General features: G+C 45.2%; 1 protein-coding gene across 1 annotated transcript in view; it reads right to left on the reverse strand.

The window, feature by feature from the left end:
- Positions 1–1,651: 1,651 nt before the first annotated feature.
- Positions 1,652–25,101, reverse strand: part of VWF (von Willebrand factor) — a 198,183-nt gene continuing 174,733 nt past the window's right edge. The window contains exons 49-52 of the mRNA XM_044281052.1: positions 23,972–24,100; positions 5,740–5,779; positions 3,088–3,182; positions 1,652–2,375 (exon numbers count right to left, since the gene is read on the reverse strand). Of these exons, the coding sequence (XP_044136987.1) occupies positions 2,187–2,375; positions 3,088–3,182; positions 5,740–5,779; positions 23,972–24,100 (453 nt within the window). The 3' untranslated portion in view covers positions 1,652–2,186. The remainder of the gene's footprint in view (positions 2,376–3,087; positions 3,183–5,739; positions 5,780–23,971; positions 24,101–25,101) is intronic.

Consider the following 25,101-nt stretch of genomic DNA (forward strand, 5'->3'; position numbering starts at 1 on the left):
TATGAGTGGTGGCCAGTAGGCACAGTACAGTATGTGGGCCTGACACTCACTGGCAGGCAACTGCAATTATATTACAGAGGAAAAATTTAATGAATTTTTTAACAGCAAGGTGCTGTGCCACCCTATATGAGTGGTGGGCAGTGGGCACAGTACAGTCTGTGGGCCTGACACTCACTGGCAAGCAACTGCAATTATATTACAGAGGAAAAAATTTTATGACTTTTTTTTATCTGCAAGGTACTGTTCCACCCTATATGAGTGGTGGGCAGCGGGCACAGTACAGTCTGTGGACCTGACACTCACTGGCAGGCAACTGCAATTATATTACAGAGGAAAAATGTAATTAATTTTTTATCTGCAAAGTACTGTGCCACCCTATATGAGTGGTGGGCAGTGGCCACAGTACAGTCTGTAAGCGTGACACTCACTGGCAGGCAACTGCAATTATATTAGAGGAAAAATGTAATGAATTTTTTAACAGCAAGGTGCTGTGCCACTCTATATGAGTGGTGGGCAGTGGGCACAGTACAGTCTGTGGGCCTGACACTCACTGGCAGGCAACTGCAATTATATTGCAGAGGAAAAATGTTATGAATTTTTTAACAGCAAGATGCTGCGCCACCCTATTATCCAATTGACAGTGGAGTGGATTGCTGACTTAAAAACTCAATCTGCCTCCCAACATGTTTCACCAGATAGCTGGCTTCTTCAGTGGATTTGGGCAGCAAATTTGATTTGCTGCCCAAATCCCCTGAAGAAACCAGTCATCTGGTGAAGCATGTTGGGGGGGCAGATTGAGTTTTTAAGTCAGCAATCCACTCACCGGCTGGCCTACTTATCAAAGGTTGAGCAGATCAGCAGTGCGATACGGCATCAAAAAACGTTATACACCGCATGCAGTGTGCACCAACTTAGAGACAGACAAAAAGCAAATAATAGTAAAAGTCCAGCTCACCTGCATCAACAGTTTTAAGAGTGCACGGATGGGATGAGACCCAAGCATATAAACTTGAACGGAAAGGAAGAAAGATCCAGCACCTTGTTTTTCTTGCTTGACGTTTATTCCACAAACCAAATGTACAGCGGTGATAGAAACCTCCAAAAATAAGCCCCAGTACGGTCTACATGCTTCGAACCAGATGGTTCTTAATCATGACCTCCCAAAGCAGTCAGCGTATGGTACTACCAAGGTGATGCACATATATAGTGGGATGAATGAACTCAGTCCCCACAATTTAGCCTAGTTGTAGGTGTAACCGCATGCGGTGTAAAGGCAGTAAACTGCCTGTAAGTGAAGGAGAGAGAGTTAGTGCACGGACTCTCCCTCCTTACTTATCAGTATCAATTGATTGCTCAGAGTAGTAGTACTGTATTTTTAAATTTCGGTTTTTGGTTCGTTAGTAAAAATAAAATAAAGATATATAAAACACTCATTTTAATTTAAAAATCAATAAAAGTGAAGTATTAAAAATTTCACCTGGGGCAAGATAGGTTCAACGCCCGCATGGGCATCTGTAAATAAATTAATTATAACTAAACCCATCACCGTATTGGGGTGAAACAAGGTCCAAAACCAGCACCAAAGGCATCAATGTTGACAATATTTAATCCTCAGGACTGAGAACAATGTTTAAAGAACATGGACTGATGGTAGAGTTCATAAAATTCACTTTATTTATATTCTAGTCTTAGTTTTTTTTACAAATTAAAGAAGAAAATGCATAAAGAACATCAACAGTATTCCATTAATATTTAACACAGTGTTTTGTGAAGGCAGTAGTTACATTTCCTGCTTCTTTCAGTATATATAGTATTATTCCATCAGCTGAATGGATTTACCAACCACAACACAGAACTTACATTTTTATACTAAATGTAAATCAAAGTAGTCATAGCTTTAATGCATTAGTGAAAATATAAAATACTCTGTGTTCTGCTTCATAGAAGAATTTGTCCGCAAGAAAAAAATAAAAAATTTAAAACACTTTAAATTGCACATAATGGGTCGAGGCATTGCTTTGCAGCTATATAACTATTGGTGTTGATGTGTCATTTGCTATTTTCAGCAACTTTTTCTTCCAGCAACAAAGCTCCCACAATTTATTTCATAAAGGCTCAAAATGCAGAAAAAGGCATGGTATAGATGGGCACAGTGTATAGTCTTACACAGCAGTAGTCAGATATAATTATTTGTTACATTTCCGGGACACGCATTCACAGTTTGTGGCTTGAGTAACTTCATGTTCTACTGTAGTCCCATTGGTGCATCTGAGAGAAACATTTATCAGTTCAGTCTGTGTTGCTGAGCAACAGGTGCATTGGTCTTCCATATTCCGAGTTTTCATGTTGTAGATGGATGCACTGGTGCATTTACCCTACAACAGACAAAATTGACTGTGACAGGTACACAATAAAGAGCAATTTGTGGTGTCTAAGCTATTGGGCCAATAAGAAAGGGGAACTGCATCAAGTAATCCCATACTCCTTGTTTCACCATTCCCATACCTAGTCTCATCAGATGGGTGGTTACCTTGTCTGCCCACCTGACACACTACTTGGGTTACCAACAGTGTTAGACTGGGGTGCCTGGGGCCCACCGTACAGATACATTCAAATATTACCTGCTCACACAACGGCAAGATGCTATCAGATAATTGAATATGGGGGTCCCTGCAAAAACTTTGAGAAGGTAGGTCCTGGGCAAAAAAAGGATACTGGCTAGCTTTCCTCTATACCTAGAAGTCATCTCAGCTATCTGATTGTGTCTATAAGAATGTGTGTAGTTTCTTTAATAATCTATCAAGTTAAACAATTCAGGTGGCCCTCTGTCACTTACAGGCAGCATATAAAATAACCTTGATTTATATTATAGAATATTTAACAAGTATTTGTAGAGAATGCTCTTTGAAGGCTCTATCCATATGTCAAAAATGTCATACATCAAAAGATGTATTTTATATGTACAGCAGATAAGCTCAGCATCAAAAATGCTGAGGTTGTAAAGTACAGAATAACAACTGGTACCACAGGTCTGTCTGATTGTATAAATATCTCTTTGTTGGATATTAGTGCTTTCCATGGTCATACCTTACAAGACAGTATGCTTAACTCCCGCTCTGACACACAGTCGTCAACTTGAATGTATTTGGGAACTCCTGTTTGTTTACATTCTGCCTCCATACCTAGAAAATTACATTACAGGTGAGACAGTAACCTACTTATGTTGTCATCATATATATATATACATATATATATATATGTAAATGTAGATAGATAGATAGATAGATAGATAGATAGATCAAAATATCTCAATTTATTCAGTATCAAGTATGAGCACCACATGCAAAAATACATGCTCTGCAACATTTAATGCACTTGGGCATGCAAATCATCAAGTTTCACTGCTCGCAGCTCCCTTTGTAATGGCCAACCAATGACGATGTGCTCAATGGGAGACATTTCTGGAGAAACTGCAGGCCATAGTAGCATGTTTAGGCCATGCAGGCTGCTCACAGTAGTATGGGCAACATGCCACCTGGCTACTCGGACACGGCTCCTTAGACACTTGAGAAATGGCTATACCAATGATTCTGCAATGGGCTGCCCCAAGGATCAATCAGGTCCCGGTATTTAGGAATGCAGAGTGGTGATGCAGCTTTAGTAGTTTGAGTCGCACCACTCCTACCTGGATACTGTTGCTCCCAGGGGTTAGGCTCCATGGGAACAAAAGAGTTGTAGTTGGTGGAGTAAGTAGAGTCCAGACTTGGTAAATTTCAATGGTTTTACTTGAATAAACTTGCAATAAACTTGTGTCATCCAAATAATACTTGGTCTTTCTCTTGGCTCCAGCAGGCAAAGGGTAAACTGGTAGGTAGACTTGAATACTTTGCTTTCTCTCTCTCTCTCTCTCTCTCTCTCTCTCTCTAATCTCTGGCTTTAGTCCGGTTCCTATCAGCTTCAGTTACTGTTTCTTTTGAGAGTGAGGTATCCTGTGACCTGTTTTGCTGAGTAGAGTGTCTTTGGCTTTGTTTTCCCTCTCAGAGGTACTATGTCATTTTATATATATCAGGAATCGGCTACTCTCTGAGCTAGTTTCCCAAAGCTCCTGCAGCAGTGAGAGGAAACACTCCCTCACCACACCATGCTGTTTCACTCTCTTGTTTCAACTCTCAACTCTCTCTCTACAGCTTGCTGCAACCCCTCCCTTGGTAGGAAGTGGGACTAGATCACTGCTGCCCAAAAGGGGGAGAATGGAATGGTAAGTTCCATTCCGACTAAAGATTTCTGCCAGGTACATTGCCATCTGCTGGACAACCAGGGACATTACATGAAAATACCAGTTTTTGCATATAAAAAATGACGAGTTGGTTGTGCAAACCAATGCAATGGTGGCAAACAGGCTAGCAATAGAAATGTAGGAGTGGTAGTGTCCCTCTTGACTGCTACAGTTTTACGACCAAATCAATGTAACGCTGAGTTGTTAGTGCACTTGAAGTAAAGGCTAGAGGGGTCTGGTTACATTATGACACTCCACGATATTACCAGCAGTAGGACCAATGTGATGTTCCCCTGTGAAGGCCTCTTTATGGCATTGGACATTGGTCTCCAGACCAATTTCCAGCTATCATTGCATCTGATACAAAAGCGGGACTCATTGTTGAAGAGGATAGACCTCCCTTCCAGCCCCTATGGCCATCCTGCGGTGCACCATGATACCCTTTGAGAGCTCTGGTATAATGTCAGTGCAAAACCTGTAGCTGTACATATGGCTTGTAGGCTAATGTTGTACAAACACCTTCTGATGGTTTATGTAGACACTGTTTGCTGCCATAGGTTTGGGATGTAACATCCAATTTCACCTACAGTACAGAGTGGATCACTATGTACCATTCTTCTATTCAGGTGCGCTGCTGTAATTCCACTTTATTGTTGTCCTCCTAACCACCAGGATGCACTATTTTGAACAGTGCTGACATCTCGGCCTAGACACAAAGTGATCTACAGGAGTGATAAATCAAGGTCTCTCAATTGAAATTCTGTCCCTTTCAGTTTGTGACAAGTGGCGGTAGCGGGCACGTCAACAAACAACAGGCATCACACAATCATCTCACATGACTTGAATTTTGAGGTTTCTTGTGGCTAAAAAACACTGCTTTTATTCTGGCTTTTATGCCCCTTTCACATGCCACAGATTGGAGCTAGGTGCTTAAAATTTGACTATCTGTCCTACTTCCTCGATTTGCACAACTTTACAGCTTGTTGCAGTTTGTTGCAATGTTGAGGTGTGTAGATAGATAGGAGATAGATAATCAGACAGAAAGGTAGATAGATAGAGATGAGGAAATTCATTCTAAAAGAAAAACATATCTGTAAAGAATAAATCAAGGCAACTGGACGTACTGTAGATTTCTTGAAAACGTTTCACTCGTTCTTCCAACGAGCTTTCTCAATTCTGAGTGATTGTACAAAAATTGGTTGAAAGCTCGTTGGAAGAACGAGTGAAACGTTTTCAAGAAATCTACAGTACGTCCAGTTGCTTTGATTTATTCTTTACAGATATATACCATGACCTGGATAAATAAGAACCTTCACAGACATAAAAGAAAAACAAATTTCCCCCAAAAATTGGATTCTAACACATCCAAAAGTGATTTTTTTTGGGACGAGTCAGGTCAATTTTATTTAGGAGATAATAGACGGAAAGATTTAATGCAGGATAAATACATGTATTTTACTCACAGGTTTCACAGCAAGAATCATCAAGTTGTTTGATTTTACCCTACAAGAGAAAACATATATAAAGATATGAATTATATACACACTTAAAGCAGCATACATTACATTCAATATAATTAATGCTGTTTAAATATTCAGTAGTATCGCTATAGGGAGTAGCAAGGAGAAGGAGAAAGATGTCACATGGTCACATCTTGCTTTTCTCCTACTCCACAGGAGGCAGTAAACATCCAAGCTCCAAGATTTCCTGTTGTTATGTTGGTGGCTAGTGCCTGCTTCTCTGTGCTGGCATGGGTGCCATTCCACATAACTGGCTGATCCTACTGTCCAGCAGCCTGGATTTGCGGGCCCTCTTCTACCCTCCAGTAGCGGACCTAGCAACCGGACTCCTGTGTACCTGTCCTCTTCTGCAGGTTGCAGTCTGCTAGGCTTCTTCTGTCTGTCACTAGGGCATACATGTGCTCGCTCCTTGGCTTTCACAGGTCCAGCACGCACACCATAATCTTCCCAAGCCTATGACTGGCCACCTCAGGGTACTTAAGGCACCTTCCCTTAGGGTAGGGTGCCTAAGCAATAGGTTTTTCAGGCTACTAGTCCCTGCTAAGATGTTCTGTTCCATTTGTCTGCCCATGTACTGATCTCTGCCCAATTCCTGACCTGACCTGTGCTTGATTACTATATTAAACCTTCGCTGCCTGCCCTGACCTCTGACCTGTTTCACAGATTTGCACGTACTATGCCTGCCTTGACCCTGGTCAGTTACTGACTACAAGTTTGCCTGCTCTATTGGTGCTATGCACATTTTTTTCTGATCCCAGTGGCATCGCAACCAACCACACAGAGACTATTCAAAGCGGAAGCTCCCTGGTGCATTCTCTGCAGTGAAGACTAGATCCCTGTATAATGGTTAAAGGCTGATTACCGGGGAGCCACCAGAATAACGCCCTAAAGTTTAGTCCTACGTCAAATCCATTTTTTGGCACAGCAGTTCCACACCCACTGATCGTTATACTTTTCCTAGGACAAGTGCCCATTGTTGTTCGTACTATGGAGCCACAACTCGCTAGGAAAGACTAATATCAATATATCAGAAACATTATATAGTAAGTTTCCCCTTGTGGTGACTGCAGTTAGCCATAATGTTATAATTTATAAAAATATCTTATAAAACTGATCAACACATATTTTTTGTGTTAAAAAGGTATAGATTTATATTGCAGCACAGCTTTGCCTACAAATAAACTGCTCTAAAGGAACGTTTCCTTCCAACTACTGGCTGCTTATTTAGTGGAGGTGAAGCACTGCATTTACATGCAGCGATCACCTCCATAGTATGAGAATGACTAATCACTATTGCTACATTGTTTTTGGGCAGCAGAAATGATAATTTAATTGTCTGCACTAACGACAGTTTTAACCGATAAACGAGCATTTCGGGTAAGAGGCTGCACCTTTAGATGGACAGATTGTTGGCAACGAGCTTTCATAAAAACACTTGATTTTCTGCCCTATTATCGGCACGTGTAAATCCACCATTAGGCAGGTTTACACTGCCTACTAATGCTCATTCCCGATAATCTGCCAATCTAAAGGTGCTGCAGATCACCCAATGAATGAGCGAAAAACTTGTTCATCAGGTGAAACAATCATTCATGAGGACACATAAATGATTGTTTCTAGGCAGCAGATTGTGCTGTCTAAACAGCACTCTGCTGTCCAGAAACAATGCAGTTGTATGAAGACGAGCCATAGAAGTAGCCATGGCTCGTCCTCATACTGTGGAGGTGATTGCTGGATGTAAATGAAATGCTTCACCGCCACTAAAAAGCAGGCAAATGTCAGGAAGGAACACTTCCTTCCCCACAATTGTGTGCTTAATTGCTGCATGTAAATGCAGCATCAGGGGCCTAAATAGATCTTATAGGACCCCAGGGCAAAACTTAATATGCCCCCCCCCCTCGCACCACCCAATTTCCCAGTATGCAAGCATCAAACACCTCCAGCCAACCCATAATGTGCAACTCACCAGATTTATGATAAATTTACTCTATTTTCATAAACTGGAAGAAATATTTAATTAAAAAAAATTGTAATTAACCACTTCAGCCCCGCTAGGTGAAACCCCCTTCATGACCAGAGCACTTTTTACACTTCGGCACTACACTACTTTCACCGTTTATCGCTCGGTCATGCAACTTACCATACAAATGAATTTTACCTCCTTTTCTTCTCACTAATAGAGCTTTCATTTGGTGGTATTAATCAAAATGTAACGATTTTTTTGCAAAAAAATGACATTTTTCACTTTCAGCTGTAAAATTTTGCAAAAAAAAACAACATCCATATATAAATTTTTCGCCAAATTTATTGTTCTACATGTCTTTGATAAAAAAAAAATGTTTGGGCAAAAAAAAAAAATGGTTTGGGTAAAAGTTATAGCATTTACAAACTATGGTACAAAAATGTGAATTTCTGCTTTTTGAAACAGCTCTGACTTTCTGAGCACCTGTCATGATTCCTGAGGTTCTACAATGCCCAAACAGTAGAAAACCCCCAAAAATGACCCCATTTCGGAAAGTAGACACCCTAAGGTATTCGCTGATGGGCATAGTGGGTTCATAGAACTTTTTATTTTTTGTCACAAGTTAGCGGAAAATGATGATGATTTTATTTTTTTTATTTTTTCTTACAAAGTCTCATATTCCACTAACTTGCGACAAAAAATAAAAAATTCTAGGAACTCGCCATGCCCCTCACGGAATACCTTGGGGTGTCTTCTTTCCAAAATGGGGTCACTTGTGGGGTAGTTATACTGCCCTGGCAATTTAGGGGCCCAAATGTGTGAGAAGAACTTTGCAATCAAAATGTGTAAAAAATGACCGGTGAAATCCAAAAGGTGCACTTTGGAATATGTGCCCCTTTGCCCACCTTGGCAGCAAAAAAGTGTGACACATCTGGTATCGCCGTACTCAGGAGAAGTTGGGGAATGTGTTTTGGGGTGTCATTTTACATATACCCATGCTGGGTGAGAAAAATATCTTGGTCAAATGCCAACTTTGTATAAAAAAATGGGAAAAGTTGTCTTTTGCCAAGATATTTCTCTCATCCAGCATGGGTATATGTAAAATGACACCCAAAAACACATTCCCCAACTTCTCCTGAGTACGGCGATACCAGATGTGTCGCACTTTTTTGCTGCCAAGGTGGGCAAAGGGGCACATATTCCAAAGTGCACCTTTCGGATTTTGCAGGCCATTTTTTACACATTTTGATTGCAAGGTACTTCTCACACATTTGGGCCCCTAAATTGCCAGGGCAGTATAACTACGCCACAAGTGACCCCATTTTGGAAAGAAGACACCCCAAGGTATTCCGTGAGGGGCACTGCGAGTTCCTAGAATTTTTTATTTTTTGTCACAAGTTAGCGGAAAATGATGATTTTTTTTTTTTCTCTTTTTTCCTTACAAAGTCTCATATTCCACTAACTTGCGACAAAAAATAAAAAATTCTAGGAACTCGCCATGCCCCTCACGGAATACCTTGGGGTGTCTTCTTTCAAAAATGGGGTCACTTGTGGCGTAGTTATTAGAGTTGAGCGAACACCTGGATGTTCGGGTTCGAGAAGTTCGGCCGAACATCCCGGAAATGTTCGGGTTCGGGATCCGAACCCGATCCGAACTTCGTCCCGAACCCGAACCCCATTGAAGTCAATGGGGACCCGAACTTTTCGGCACTAAAAAGGCTGTAAAACAGCCCAGGAAAGAGCTAGAGGGCTGCAAAAGGCAGCAACATGTAGGTAAATCCCCTGCAAACAAATGTGGATAGGGAAATGAATTAAAATAAAAATTAAATAAATAAAAATTAACCAAAATCAATTGGAGAGAGGTTCCATAGCAGAGAATCTGGCTTCCCGTCACCCACCACTGGAACAGTCCATTCTCAGATATTTAGGCCCCGGCACCCAGGCAGAGGAGAGAGGTCCCGTAACAGAGAATCTGTCTTCATGTCAGCAGAGAATTAGTCTGCATGTCATAGCAGAGAATGAGGCTTCACGTCAGCCACCACTGCAACAGTCCATTGGCATATATTTAGGCCCAGCACCCAGGCAGAGGAGGGAGGTCCCGTAACAGAGAATCTGTCTTCATGTCAGCAGAGAATTAGTCTGCATGTCATAGCAGAGAATGAGGCTTCACGTCAGCCACCACTGCAACAGTCCATTGGCATATATTTAGGCCCAGCACACACACAGGCAGAGGAGAGAGGTCCCGTAACAGAGAATCTGGCTTCATGTCAGCAGAGAATCAGTCTGCATGTCATAGCAGAGAATGAGGCTTCACGTCAGCCACCACTGCAACAGTCCATTGGCATATATTTAGGCCCAGCACACACACAGGCAGAGGAGAGAGGTCCCGTAACAGAGGATCTGGCTTCATGTCAGCAGAGAATTAGTCTGCATGTCATAGCAGAGAATGAGGCTTCACGTCAGCCACCACTGCAACAGTCCATTGGCATATATTTAGGCCTAGCACACAGGCAGAGGAGAGAGGTCCCGTAACAGACAATCTGGCTTCATGTCAGCAGAGAATCAGTCTGCATGTCATAGCAGAGAATGAGGCTTCACGTCACCCACCACTGCAACAGTCCATTGGCATATATTTAGGCCTAGCACACAGGCAGAGCAGAGAGGTCCCGTAACAGACAATCTGGCTTCATGACAGCAGAGAATCAGTCTGCATGTCATAGCAGAGAATGAGGCTTCACGTCACCCACCACTGCAACAGTCCATTGGCATATATTTAGGCCTAGCACACAGGCAGAGCAGAGAGGTCCCGTAACAGACGATCTGGCTTCATGTCAGCAGAGAATCAGTCTGCATGTCATAGCAGAGAATGAGGCTTCACGTCAGCCACCACTGCAACAGTCCATTGGCATATATTTAGGCCCAGCACCCAGGCAGAGGAGGGAGGTCCCGTAACAGAGAATCTGTCTTCATGTCAGCAGAGAATTAGTCTGCATGTCATAGCAGAGAATGAGGCTTCACGTCAGCCACCACTGCAACAGTCCATTGGCATATATTTAGGCCCAGCACACACACAGGCAGAGGAGAGAGGTCCCGTAACAGAGAATCTGTCTTCATGTCAGCAGAGAATTAGTCTGCATGTCATAGCAGAGAATGAGGCTTCACGTCAGCCACCACTGCAACAGTCCATTGGCATATATTTAGGCCCAGCACACACACAGGCAGAGGAGAGAGGTCCCGTAACAGAGAATCTGTCTTCATGTCAGCAGAGAATTAGTCTGCATGTCATAGCAGAGAATGAGGCTTCACGTCACCCACCACTTCAACAGTCCATTGGCATATATTTAGGCCCAGCACCCAGGCAGAGGAGGGAGGTCCCGTAACAGAGAATCTGTCTTCATGTCAGCAGAGAATTAGTCTGCATGTCATAGCAGAGAATGAGGCTTCACGTCAGCCACCACTGCAACAGTCCATTGGCATATATTTAGGCCTAGCACACAGGCAGAGGAGAGGTTCATTCAACTTTGGGTAGCATCGCAATATAATGGTAAGATGAAAATAAAAATAGGATTGAATGAGGAAGTGCCCTGGAGTCCAATAATATATGGTTATGGGGAGGTAGTTAATGTCTAATCTGGACAAGGGACGGACAGGTCCTGTGGGATCCATGCCTGGTTCATTTTTATGAACGTCAGCTTGTCCACATTGGCTGTAGACAGGCGGCTGCGTTTGTCTGTAATGACGCCCCCTGCCGTGCTGAATACACGTTCAGACAAAACGCTGGCTGCCGGGCAGGCCAGCACCTCCAAGGCATAAAAGGCTAGCTCTGGCCACGTGGACAATTTAGAGACCCAGAAGTTGAATGGGGCCGAACCATCAGTCAGTACGTGGAGGGGTGTGCACACGTACTGTTCCACCATGTTAGTGAAATGTTGCCTCCTGCTAACACGTTGCGTATCAGGTGGTGGTGCAGTTAGCTGTGGCGTGTTGACAAAACTTTTCCACATCTCTGCCATGCTAACCCTGCCCTCAGAGGAGCTGGCCGTGACACAGCTGCCTTGGCGACCTCTTGCTCCTCCTCTGCCTTGGCCTTGGGCTTCCACTTGTTCCCCTGTGACATTTGGGAATGCTCTCAGTAGCGCGTCTACCAACGTGCGCTTGTACTCGCGCATCTTCCTATCACGCTCCAGTGCAGGAAGTAAGGTGGGCACATTGTCTTTGTAGCGTGGATCCAGCAGGGTGGCAACCCAGTAGTCCGCACAGGTTAAAATGTGGGCAACTCTGCTGTCGTTGCGCAGGCACTGCAGCATGTAGTCGCTCATGTGTGCCAGGCTGCCCAGGGATAAGGACAAGCTGTCCTCTGTGGGAGGCGTATCGTCATCGTCCTGCCTTTCCCCCCAGCCACGCACCAGTGATGGACCCGAGCTGCGTTGGGTGCCACCCCGCTGTGACCATGCTTCATCCTCATCCTCCTCCACCTCCTCCTCATCCTCGTCCTCCTCGTCCTCCAGTAGTGGGCCCTGGCTGGCCACATTTGTACCTGGCCTCTGCTGTTGCCAAAAACCTCCCTCTGAGTCACTTCGAAGAGACTGGCCTGAAAGTGCTAAAAATGACCCCTCTTCCTCCTCCTCCTCCTCCTCCTCCTGGGCCACCTCCTCTTCCATCATCGCCCTAAGTGTTTTCTCAAGGAGACATAGAAGTGGTATTGTAACGCTGATAACGGTGTCATCGCCACTGGCCATGTTGGTGGAGTACTCGAAACAGCGCAACAGGGCACACAGGTCTCGCATGGAGGCCCAGTCATTGGTGGTGAAGTGGTGCTGTTCTGTAGTGCGACTGACCCGTGCGTGCTGCAGCTGAAACTCCACTATGGCCTGCTGCTGCTCGCACAGTCTGTCCAGCATGTGCAAGGTGGAGTTCCACCTGGTGGGCACGTCGCATATGAGGCGGTGAGCGGGAAGGCCGAAGTTACGCTGTAGCGCAGACAGGCGAGCAGCAGCAGGATGTGAACGCCGGAAGCGCGAACAGACGGCCCGCACTTTATGCAGCAGCTCTGACATGTCGGGGTAGTTGTGAATGAACTTCTGCACCACCAAATTCAGCACATGCGCCAAGCAAGGGATGTGCGTCAAATTGGCTAGTCCCAGAGCTGCAACGAGATTTCGCCCATTATCACACACCACCAGGCCGGGCTTGAGGCTCACCGGCAGCAACCACTCGTCGGTCTGTTGTTCTATACCCCGCCACAACTCCTGTGCGGTGTGGGGCCTGTCCCCCAAACATATGAGTTTCAGAATGGCCTGCTGACGTTTACCCCGGGCTGTGCTGAAGTTGGTGGTGAAGGTGTGTGGCTGACTGGATGAGCAGGTGGAAGAAGAGGAGGAGGAAGCCGAGAAGGAGGAGGTGGCAACAGGAGGCAAAGAATGTTGCCCTGCGATCCTTGGCGGCGGAAGGACGTGCGCCAAACAGCTCTCCGCCTGGGGCCCAGCTGCCACTACATTTACCCAGTGTGCAGTTAGGGAGATATAGCGTCCCTGGCCGTGCTAACTGGTCCACGTATCTGTGGTTAGGTGGACCTTGCCACAGATGGCGTTGCGCAGTGCACACTTGATTTTATCGGATACTTGGTTGTGCAGGGAAGGCACGGCTCTCTTGGAGAAGTAGTGCCGGCTGGGAACAACATACTGTGGGACAGCAAGCGACATGAGCTGTTTGAAGCTGTCTGTGTCCACCAGCCTAAATGACAGCATTTCATAGGCCAGTAGTTTAGAAATGCTGGCATTCAGGGCCAGGGATCGAGGGTGGCTAGGTGGGAATTTACGCTTTCTATCAAATGTTTGTGAGATGGAGAGCTGAACGCTGGCGTGTGACATGGTTGAGACGCTTGGTGACGGAGGTGGTGGTGGTGGTGTTGGTGGTACATCCCCTGTTTGCTGGGCGGCAGGTGCCAACGTTCCTCCAGAGGCGGAGGAAGAGGCCGAGGCGGCAGCAGCAGAATAGGCCGAGGCGGCAGCAGCAGAAGAGGTAGCAGGGGGAGCCTGAGTGACTTCCTTGGTTTTAAGGTGTTTACTCCACTGCAGTTCATGCTTTGCATGCAGGTGCCTGGTCATGCAGGTTGTGCTCAGGTTCAGAACGTTAATGCCTCGCTTCAGGCTCTGATGGCACAGCGTGCAAACCACTCGGGTCTTGTCGTCAGCACATTGTTTGAAGAAGTGCCATGCCAGGGAACTCCTTGAAGCTGCCTTTGGGGTGCTCGGTCCCAGATGGCGGCGGTCAGTAGCAGGCGGAGTCTCTTGGCGGCGGGTGTTCTGCTTTTGCCCACTGCTCCCTCTTTTGCTACGCTGTTGGCTCGGTCTCACCACTGCCTCTTCCTCCGAACTGTGAAAGTCAGTGGCACGACCTTCATTCCATGTGGGGTCTAGGACCTCATCGTCCCCTGCATCGTCTTCCACCCAGTCTTGATCCCTGACCTCCTGTTCAGTCTGCACACTGCAGAAAGACGCAGCAGTTGGCACCTGTGTTTCGTCATCATCAGAGACATGCTGAGGTGGTATTCCCATGTCCTCATCATCAGGAAACATAAGTGGTTGTGCGTCAGTGCATTCTATGTCTTTCACCGCTGGGGAAGGGCTAGGTGGATGCCCTTGGGAAACCCTGCCAGCGGAGTCTTCAAACAGCATAAGAGACTGCTGCATAACTTGAGGCTGAGACAGTTTCCCTGGTATGCATGGGGGTGATGTGACAGACTGATGGGGTTGGTTTTCAGGCGCCATCTGTGCGCTTTCTGCAGAAGACTGGGTGGGAGATAATGTGAACGTGCTGGATCCACTGTCGGCCACCCAATTGACTAATGCCTGTACCTGCTCAGGCCTTACCATCCTTAGAACGGCATTGGGCCCCACCATATATCGCTGTAAATTCTGGCGGCTACTGGGACCTGAGGTAGTTGGTACACTAGGACGTGTGGATGTGGCAGAACGGCCACGTCCTCTCCCAGCACCAGAGGGTCCACTAACACCACCACGACCATGTCCACGTCCGCGTCCCTTACTAGATGTTTTTCTCATTGTTATGGTTCACCACAACAACAAATATATTATTTGGCCCAATGTATTGTATTCAAATTCAGCGGGATATAAATTTGAGGCCTAGTATTTAGGCGCTGGGTGACCGGTATGGATTTAGTGACAGAATTAGACTTGGAAATGCACAGAAGCGTGTGTGTGAAGTTATTCTGAATGACCCTATGTGCACCTTGAATATTATATACCCTTTTTGGGATAGATTTCAAATAGCTCTGATATAGCAGGAACCACTAAATTATGAAATTGCTAAATTGGGAATTGTACTTCAACCCAGAACAAAAAATGTGCTTTGACGGACACTAAATAACTTTCCCAGCCACAACAGGACAGCGGTAACGAGAGATTTAGCAGGATATAAATTTGAGGCCTAGTATTTAGGCGCTGGGTGACAGGTATGGGTTTAGTGCCAGAATTAGACTTGGAAATACACAGTAGCGGGTGTGTGTGAAGTTATTCTGAATGACCCAATGTGCACCTTGAATATTATATACCCTTTTAGGGATAGATTTCAAATAGCTCTGATATAGCAGAAACCACTAAATTATGAAATTGCTAAATTGGGAATTGTATTTCAACCCAGAACAAGAAATGTGCTTGAACGGACACTAAATAACTCGCCCAGCTACAGCACTAAGGACAGATTTAGCGGGATATAAATTTGAGGCCTAGTATTTAGGCGCTGGGTGACAGGTATGGGTTTAGTGCCAGAATTAGACTTGGAAATACACAGTAGCGGGTGTGTGTGAAGTTATTCTGAATGACCCAATGTGCACCTTGAATATTATATACCCTTTTAGGGATAGATTTCAAATAGCTCTGATATAGCAGAAACCACTAAATTATGAAATTGCTAAATTGGGAATTGTATTTCAACCCAGAACAAGAAATGTGCTTGAACGGACACTAAATAACTCGCCCAGCTACAGCACTAGGGACAGATTTAGCGGGATATAAATTTGAGGCCTAGTATTTAGGCGCTGGGTGACAGGTATGGGTTTAGTGACAGAATTAGACTTGGAAATACACAGTAGCGGGTGTGTGTGAAGTTATTCTGAATGACCCAATGTGCACCTTGAATATTATATACCCTTTTAGGGATAGATTTCAAATAGCTCTGATATAGCAGAAACCACTAAATTATGAAATTGCTAAATTGGGAATTGTATTTCAACCCAGAACAAGAAATGTGCTTGAACGGACACTAAATAACTCGCCCAGCTACAGCACTAGGGACAGATTTAGCGGGATATAAATTTGAGGCCTAGTATTTAGGCGCTGGGTGACAGGTATGGGTTTAGTGACAGAATTAGACTTGGAAATACACAGTAGCGGGTGTGTGTGAAGTTATTCTGAATGACCCAATGTGCACCTTGAATATTATATACCCTTTTAGGGATAGATTTCAAATAGCTCTGATATAGCAGAAACCACTAAATTATGAAATTGCTAAATTGGGAATTGTATTTCAACCCAGAACAAGAAATGTGCTTGAACGGACACTAAATAACTCGCCCAGCTACAGCACTAGGGACAGATTTAGCGGGATATAAATTTGAGGCCTAGTATTTAGGCGCTGGGTGACAGGTATGGGTTTAGTGACAGAATTAGACTTGGAAATACACAGTAGCGGGTGTGTGTGAAGTTATTCTGAATGACCCAATGTGCACCTTGAATATTATATACCCTTTTAGGGATAGATTTCAAATAGCTCTGATATAGCAGAAACCACTAAATTATGAAATTGCTAAATTGGGAATTGTATTTCAACCCAGAACAAGAAATGTGCTTGAACGGACACTAAATAACTCGCCCAGCTACAGCACTAAGGACAGATTTAGCGGGATATAAATTTGAGGCCTAGTATTTAGGCGCTGGGTGACAGGTATGGGTTTAGTGCCAGAATTAGACTTGGAAATACACAGTAGCGGGTGTGTGTGAAGTTATTCTGAATGACCCAATGTGCACCTTGAATATTATATACCCTTTTAGGGATAGATTTCAAATAGCTCTGATATAGCAGAAACCACTAAATTATGAAATTGCTAAATTGGGAATTGTATTTCAACCCAGAACAAGAAATGTGCTTGAACGGACACTAAATAACTCGCCCAGCTACAGCACTAAGGACAGATTTAGCGGGATATAAATTTGAGGCCTAGTATTTAGGCGCTGGGTGACAGGTATGGGTTTAGTGCCAGAATTAGACTTGGAAATACACAGTAGCGGGTGTGTGTGAAGTTATTCTGAATGACCCAATGTGCACCTTGAATATTATATACCCTTTTAGGGATAGATTTCAAATAGCTCTGATATAGCAGAAACCACTAAATTATGAAATTGCTAAATTGGGAATTGTATTTCAACCCAGAACAAGAAATGTGCTTGAACGGACACTAAATAACTCGCCCAGCTACAGCACTAAGGACAGATTTAGCGGGATATAAATTTGAGGCCTAGTATTTAGGCGCTGGGTGACCGGTATGGATTTAGTGACAGAATTAGACTGGGATATGGCCAAAAAATAAACAGACTATTGCTGGTTAAATGCACTTGGTGTGACAGCTTCACCCTGATGTAGGCTTTAGCCAAAAAACAACCACACCATTGAGGGTTAAATGCACTTGGTGACAGGCGCAGCTTGCCCCTGATTTAGTATATGGCCAAAAAATGAACAGACTATTGCTGGTTAAATGCACTTGGTGTGACAGCTTCACCCTGATGTAGGCTTTAGCCAAAAAACAACCACACCATTGAGGGTTAAATGCACTTGGTGACAGGCGCAGCTTGCCCCTGATTTTGTATATGGCCAAAAAATGAACAGACTATTGCTGGTTAAATGCACTTGGTGTGACAGCTTCACCCTGATGTAGGCTTTAGCCAAAAAACAACCACACCATTGAGGGTTAAATGCACTTGGTCGCAGCTTGTGCTGGCGCACCACAAGACACAAAATGGCCGCCGATCACCCCAGAAAAATGTGACTGACAAACGGTCTGGGCAGCCTAAAAACAGTGAGCAATTGAGGATCAGCAGCTCAATGATCCACAGCTGCAGATCGATCAGTTAATCAAGTCCTTTGGAGGAGTTAATCTGCCTAATCTCGCCCTACTGTCGCAGCCGCAACCTCTCCCTACGCTAATCAGAGCAGAGTGACGGGCGGCGCTATGTGACTCCAGCTTAAATAGAGGCTGGGTCACATGGTGCTCTGGCCAATCACAGCCATGCCAATAGTAGGCATGGCTGTGATGGCCTCTTGGGGCAAGTAGTATGACGCTTGTTGATTGGCTGCTTTGCAGCCTTTCAAAAAGCGCCAAGAAAGCGTCACAAAAGCGCGAAGAAAGCGACGAACACCGAACCCGAACCCGGACTTTTACGAAAATGTCCGGGTTCGGGTCCGTGTCACGGACACCCCAAAATACTATACAGTTCGAGTTCGCTCATCCCTAGTAGTTATACTGCCCTGGCAATTTAGGGGCCCATATGTGTGAGAAGTACTTTGCAATCAAAATCTGTAAAAAATGACCGGTGAAATCCGAAAGGTGCACTTTGGAATATGTTCCCCTTTGCCCACCTTGGCATCAAAAAAGTGTCACACATCTGGTATCGCCGTACTCAGGAGAAGTTGGGGAATGTGTTTTGGGGTGTCATTTTACATATACCCATGCTGGGTGAGAGAAATATCTTGGCAAAAGACAACTTTTCCCATTTTTTTATACAAAGTTGGCATTTGACCAAGATATTTTTCTCACCCAGCATGGGTATATGTAAAATGACACCCCGAAACACATTCCCCAACTTCTCCTGAGTACGGCGATACCAGATGTGTGACACTTTTTTGCAGCCTAGATGCGCAAAGGGGCCCAAATTCCTTTTAGGAGGGCATTTTTAGACATTTGGATCCCAGACTTCTTCTCACGCTTTAGGGCCCCTAAAAAGCCAGGGCAGTATAAATACCCCACATGTGACCCCACTTTGGAAAGAAGACACCCCAAGGTATCCAATGAGGGGCCTGGCAAGTTCATAGAATTTTTTTTTTTTTTGCATAAGTTAGCGGAAATTGATTATTTTTTTTTTTTCTCACAAAGTCTCACTTTCCGCTAACTTAGGACAAAAATTTAAATCTTTCATGGACTCAATATGCCCCTCAGCAAATACCTTGGGGTGTCTTCTTTCCAAAATGGGGTCAGTTGTGGGGTGTTTGTACTGCCCTGGCATTTGAGGGTCTCCGCAATCATTACATGTATGGCCAGCATTAGGAGTTTCTGCTATTCTCCTTATATTGAGCATACAGGTAATGAGATTTTTTTTTCCGTTCAGCCTCTGGGCTGAAAGAAAAAAATGAACGGCACAGATTTCTTCATTCGCATCGATCAATGTGGATGAAAAAATCTCTGCCAAAAAAAAAAAATGGAGGGGAAAGGCGTCTGCCCTACATCCATACCCACTTAGCTCGTATGCCCTGGCAAACCAGATTTCTCCATTCACATCAATCGATGTGGATGAATAAATCATTGCCGGGATTTTTTTATTTATATATATATATATATATATATACAAAGTGCTTGCCAAAGCATAGGAACGCCGCCTCCTCCTCAGCTCGTATGCTTCGGCAAACGTATCTGTCACTGCAGAGGAGAAAATCCCGTCTTGCAGCGCCGCATACACCGACTTGCGTGTAATCTGACAGCAGCGCAATGCTTCTGTCAGAATGCACATCGGTGCTGCAGCTGGTCGATCGGTTGGTCCACCTGGAAGGTAAAAAAAAAAACCAGGCCACAACGCAATAATTTTATTAACTTTGGAACAGAACATGTAACTTTAACTTTTGGAACTAAACATTAACCTGTTTGCTTACCTGTTTTTTTTTTTGTTTTGTTTTTTGTTTTTTTACCTTTATAGAACAAACCTCTCCTTCCCCATGGGACAATGTGCAAAGCGCAAATCGCCCAAAGATGTGGCGAAGTGCATTATGCACTTTGTCCCATGTGAAAGGAGACGTTTGCAGCAGCAGTGAGTGAATGGGCCCTAATAGCCCTGTGTGCCTATCCTGGTGAGATGATCCCTATGCTAATAGTGTACCTGTGAGTGGTACTTCCGGAAACACTCTCCAAAGCATAGGGCAGGGTGGTCCGGACAGTCAGGACAGAAATAGCGGGTGTCACGCCTTATTCCACTCCTGCTACAGACACGACATCTGGGACTATTGTATTGTTTCAGTCCCAATCATGTCACCACCAAATTCACTTAGGGTCCATAGACATAGCCCGAACACTAGACTCAAAGGTCTCCATATATTTATCGCGCCCAGAGAGATGCCGAGAGGAACACGTACACACCGCTGAACTCATAGCTAGCTAATAGTACACAGCCCTGCTCTATGCGTTTCTAGTTCTCTGTAGTGGGCACCTCATCAGGAGCAAGCGGTTAAGGTGCTAGAGAGCTGGTAACGTGCCTAATGAAATAATGAAACTAGTGGCGAACACTGTCCATAACTCGCGCAGCAGCACCGGTGCTGATTATATTTTGAACAGAGTCCACTACACAATAAGCCTCTTCCTGTAGCAGAGAAGTAGAGGGGTACTGAGTAATGAACTCCTCATTGCCTATAGCAATGAATCAGAGCTTGGCTTTCATTTCTTAAACTAAAAGGTCTCCTCACGCCGACTAAGGAGCTCTCTCCCTAAAGAGAAATAGTACTCCCCAAATTTCTTAAACTCCCCTGGTTAAATGAAAGTTGTGCAGTGATTGGTTGCTATGTGTAACAAACAGTTTTTCTTTCTTTTCAACAGTTTCGATAAATCTGCTTCACTAAGTACACATTTATTGGAATAACCCAGGCATAGAGATGAGAGGCAGGCTGAGAAGCCATGCCTCAGGAGTTACAGTCAGCACTTTGTGTGTCTAGTGTCGGACTGGGGTATACTGCCTATCACCCACCAGTAAAATCCATTCAGGGGGCCCAGCGTACAGCTACAAGCAAATATTACCTGCTTACACAGCTGCAGCAGCATCAAGACGCTACAAGATGATGCAGGTCACTGGGGAAAGAGCATACTGTCTGTCATACCACCATACCTAGAAGTCATCTCAGCCAACCTATGCCTCTATAATAATAAGCTGGGTAGTCTGTTAACCTACCTACGGTAATTTTTTATACAAATGTTGGCTGGTTGAGGCACTGTATGCTGCCTGTCTACTTCTAGACCCTCCGCTGGATCCAGTTCTCCCAGCCTTACTGTAGAGAACAAAACTATTGTACAGAGCCAATTGAATTAAATATACAGACACCTTCTTATACCAGCGTCTGGTGCGTCAAGAAACTAAATACGGAGACAACATCTGGTCATTGAAGTCGACCCCTCCCATGTGGAGGTTATAGTCGTGGACTGAGAGGGGCTTTTCAATGACACGGGTTGCTCGCTCAATTTGTATTGTCGTGTCTGCGTGAATGGAGGAGAGCATGTAAACGTCACGCTTGTCTCTCCATTTCACCGCGAGCAGTTCTTCGTTACACAGTGCGGCCCTCTGCCCCCTTGCAAGACGGGTGGTAACGAGCCGTTGGGGGAAGCCCGCGCGACTAGTTCGCGCGGTACCACAGGCGCCAATCCGTTCTAGAAACAAATGCCTAAAGAGGGCCACACTTGTGTAAAAATTGTCCACATAAAGATGGTACCCCTTGCCGAATAAGGGTGACACCAAGTCCCAAACTGTCTTCCCACTGCTCCCCAGGTAGTCAGGGCAACCGACCGGCTCCAGGGTCTGATCTTTTCCCTCATAGACCCGAAATTTGTGGGTATAGCCTGTGGCCCTTTCACAGAGCTTATACAATTTGACCCCATACCGGGCGCGCTTGCTTGGGATGTATTGTTTGAAGCCAAGGCGCCCGGTAAAATGTATCAGGGACTCGTCTATGCAGATGTTTTGCTCTGGGGTATAAATATCTGCAAATTTCTGGTTGAAATGGTCTATGAGGGGCCGAATTTTGTGGAGCCGGTCAAAAGCAGGGTGGCCCCTGGGACGGGAGGCGGTGTTGTCACTAAAGTGCAGGAACCGCAGGATGGCCTCAAAACGTGCCCTGGACATGGCAGCAGAGAACATGGGCATGTGATGAATCGGGTTCGTGGACCAATATGACCGCAATTCATGCTTTTTTGTCAGGCCCATGTTGAGGAGGAGGCCCAGAAAAGTTTTAAGTTCGGAAACTTGGACTGGTTTCCACCGGAAAGGCTGGGCATAAAAGCTTCCCGGGTTAGCGGTGATAAATTGTGTGGCATACCTGTTTGTTTCGGCCACAACTATGTCTAAAAGCTCCGCAGTCAAGAACAGCTCAAAAAATCCCAGGGCCGAACCGATCTGAGCCGTCTCAACCCGAACTCCAGACTGGGCAGTGAAAGGGAAAACTACAGGTGCGGCTGAAGTTGGGGACTGCCAATCAGGGTTTGCCAGCACCTCTGGGATTCTAGGGGCTCTACGGGCACGTCTTTGCGGTGGCTGCGACGGGGTCACTACTGCACGTGCCACCGTACCAGCTTCAACTGCCCTTCTGGTGCTCGCTACTTCACCAGGTTGTACGGCAGTGCTGGTACTAGGTCCAGGGAGGGCTGGGCTGCTGGTGTATGCCTCACCATGTAATCCGACAGCACCAGCCCCACTCTGCTGCTCTTGAAGCGGATCCTGCGCAACCTGCGGTCTAGCGACACGGGGCCGGGTACGCCTGGTGGTATCAGGGACCTCAGCCTCCTCGTCCGAACTTTGGGTCAGAGAGCCACTGCTTTCTACAGGTTCGTATTCTGACCCGCTGGATTCATCAGATGAGGGTTCCCACTCCTCATCCGACTGGGTCAGAAGCCTGTAGGCCTCTTCAGAGGAATACCCCCTGTTAGACATGTGGGCAACTAAATTTAGGGGTATTCCCTGAGACTACCCAAGAAAAAAAAAGCAAGCCTGTCTTACAAAGGGGAGGCTAGCGAAGTACCGGAGGCCGCTGCGGTTGATAAAAAATATCAAAACTGATTTTTTTTATCGCCGCAGTGCGTGTAAAGTGAATGTGCAGTGTTTAAAAAAAAATTTTTTTTTTGTCACTGCGGTGGGGCGGGTGTGGGCGAACGCACGTGTGGGCGACCGATCAGGCCTGATCGGGCAAACACTGCGTTTTGGGTGGAGGGCGAACTAAAGTGACACTAATACAATTATAGATCTGACCGTGATCAGTTTTGATCACTTCCAGATACTATAAAAGTACAAATGCTGATTAGCGATACGCTAATCAGCGAATAACGGACTGCAGTGCGGTGGGCTGGGCGCTAACTGATCGCTAACTACCTAACCAAGGGACCTAAACTATACCTAAAACCTAACGGTCAATAACAGTGGGAAAAAAAAGTGACAGTTTGCACTGATCACTTTTTTCTTTTCACTTGTGATTGACAGGGGTGATCAAAGGGGTGATCAAAGGGTTAATTGGGGTTCAGGGGGGTGATCAGGGGCTATAGTGTAGTGTTTGGTGTACTCACTGTGAAGCCTGCTCCTCTGCTGGATCCAACCGACGAAAAGAACCAGCAGAGGAGCAGGCAGCCATATAACAGATCATATTTACAAATATGATCTGCTATCTGGCACTTTGATTGGATTTTTTAAAAATCAGCAACCTGCCAGCCACGATCATTGGCTGGCAGGTTGCTGACGAAATACTTCTGTGCGAAATGCCGGCGCGAACTGCGCATGCGCGCGCGCATAGTCGCGTCATCTCGCGTCTCGCGAGATGACGCGTATATGCGTGACTGTGCGCAGCGCTGCCACCTCCGGAACGCACATGTGCGTTAGGTGGTCCGGAGGTGGTTAAAAAGTCACCCTCCACCCCGGGCCTTGTTATAAATTAGGTGCATCCTCCGGCAGTGCAGGAGATATCAAGACCGGTTGCTGGTCCTGATAAATCTCCCCACATAGTCCCTAAATTCCCTCTTCTTTCCTCCTTTTAAACTAAATGCATTGCAGGAGCTGATCGATGGAAACGTAAGGATGAAAGTTGTGAAAGATCAGGAAGGACAAAACTTCTGACAATTAGACAAATAGAGAGAACCCTGCCCCAATCAATTAGTATTTATTTGGTTATGAATTTATAAGCACTTACCCCATCGGCCAGACATTTTTCTCGACTAAAATCAGGACATGTAGTCTTGCTTGTAACCAACATTAGGCCACCTTGCTCATTTACTTTGCAGGTGTAAGAGTTACAGCCGTCTCGTAAAGTTTCATTGGGCTGAAAGGACAGGACATTATTATACAATGTGCAGTAGATAAGGTGTGCTTACTTGCAGCTAGTGAAGCAAAATGTCCTATTGTCTGTGTCTACAACTCATATGAGAACCTATGTGTCTCCATGGTTATATACGATAGACTCTGTGCAGTCTGATCCCACAGCTACCTTTTATTCCTTTTTATCTGCTTTCACTTCTTATAACCTACCGTTTGAAAATTAAGAGACAGATATAAGGGAATACCAAATGATTGCTGATGCTCAGCTGACTTTTTAATGTGAAGGGCCAGTTTTAGCTTTTTAGCTATTAGTAGACCAGAAGTGCTAATCTTTCGAAGATAACAGTCAAATTCTAAGACACCATGACTGAGACAATTCCAGATGAGTATATAAATTCATAGACTTTGGATCTAAAAGGGGTTATCCCACAAATTTAAAACTCTTTTTAAAACTCTTTTACTCAATTATCTGAAACACTTTATTTCCTTTCTGTGCATGGGTAGCAGCTCATCAAGTACTTTGTTAAAGAGGACCTTTCATCGGTCCAAACATTGTAAGATAACTATCAGACTGTGTAGAGTGGCACCCCGGGATTTCACTGCACTTACTATTATTCCGGGGCGCCGCTCCGTTCTCCCGCTATGTCCCCCGGTATTTTTGCTGACTTGGTAACACTGGGAAGAGTCTGCGCTTTTTCTCCTGGGCGTCTCCTTCTGAGCTCTGCGCTTGGACAGCGCTACAGCCTGGGAGAAAAAAAACCCAGTGCTACAGCCTGGGAGAAGGAGACACCTAGGAGAAAAAGGGCAGGCTCCTCCCACTGTTACGAAAATACCGGGGGACATAGCGGGAGAACGGAGCGGCGCCCCGGAATAATAGTAAGTGCAGTGAGATCCCAGGGCGCCGCTCTACACAGCCTGATATCTTACAATGTTTGGACCAATGAAAGGTCCTCTTTAACTTCCTCCCCTGCATGAAAACAGTCCCTCACATATAACCCCAGAAAT

This window comes from Bufo gargarizans, chromosome 2 (genome assembly GCF_014858855.1).
Source record: "Bufo gargarizans isolate SCDJY-AF-19 chromosome 2, ASM1485885v1, whole genome shotgun sequence".
NCBI classification, from domain to species: Eukaryota; Metazoa; Chordata; class Amphibia; order Anura; family Bufonidae; genus Bufo; species Bufo gargarizans.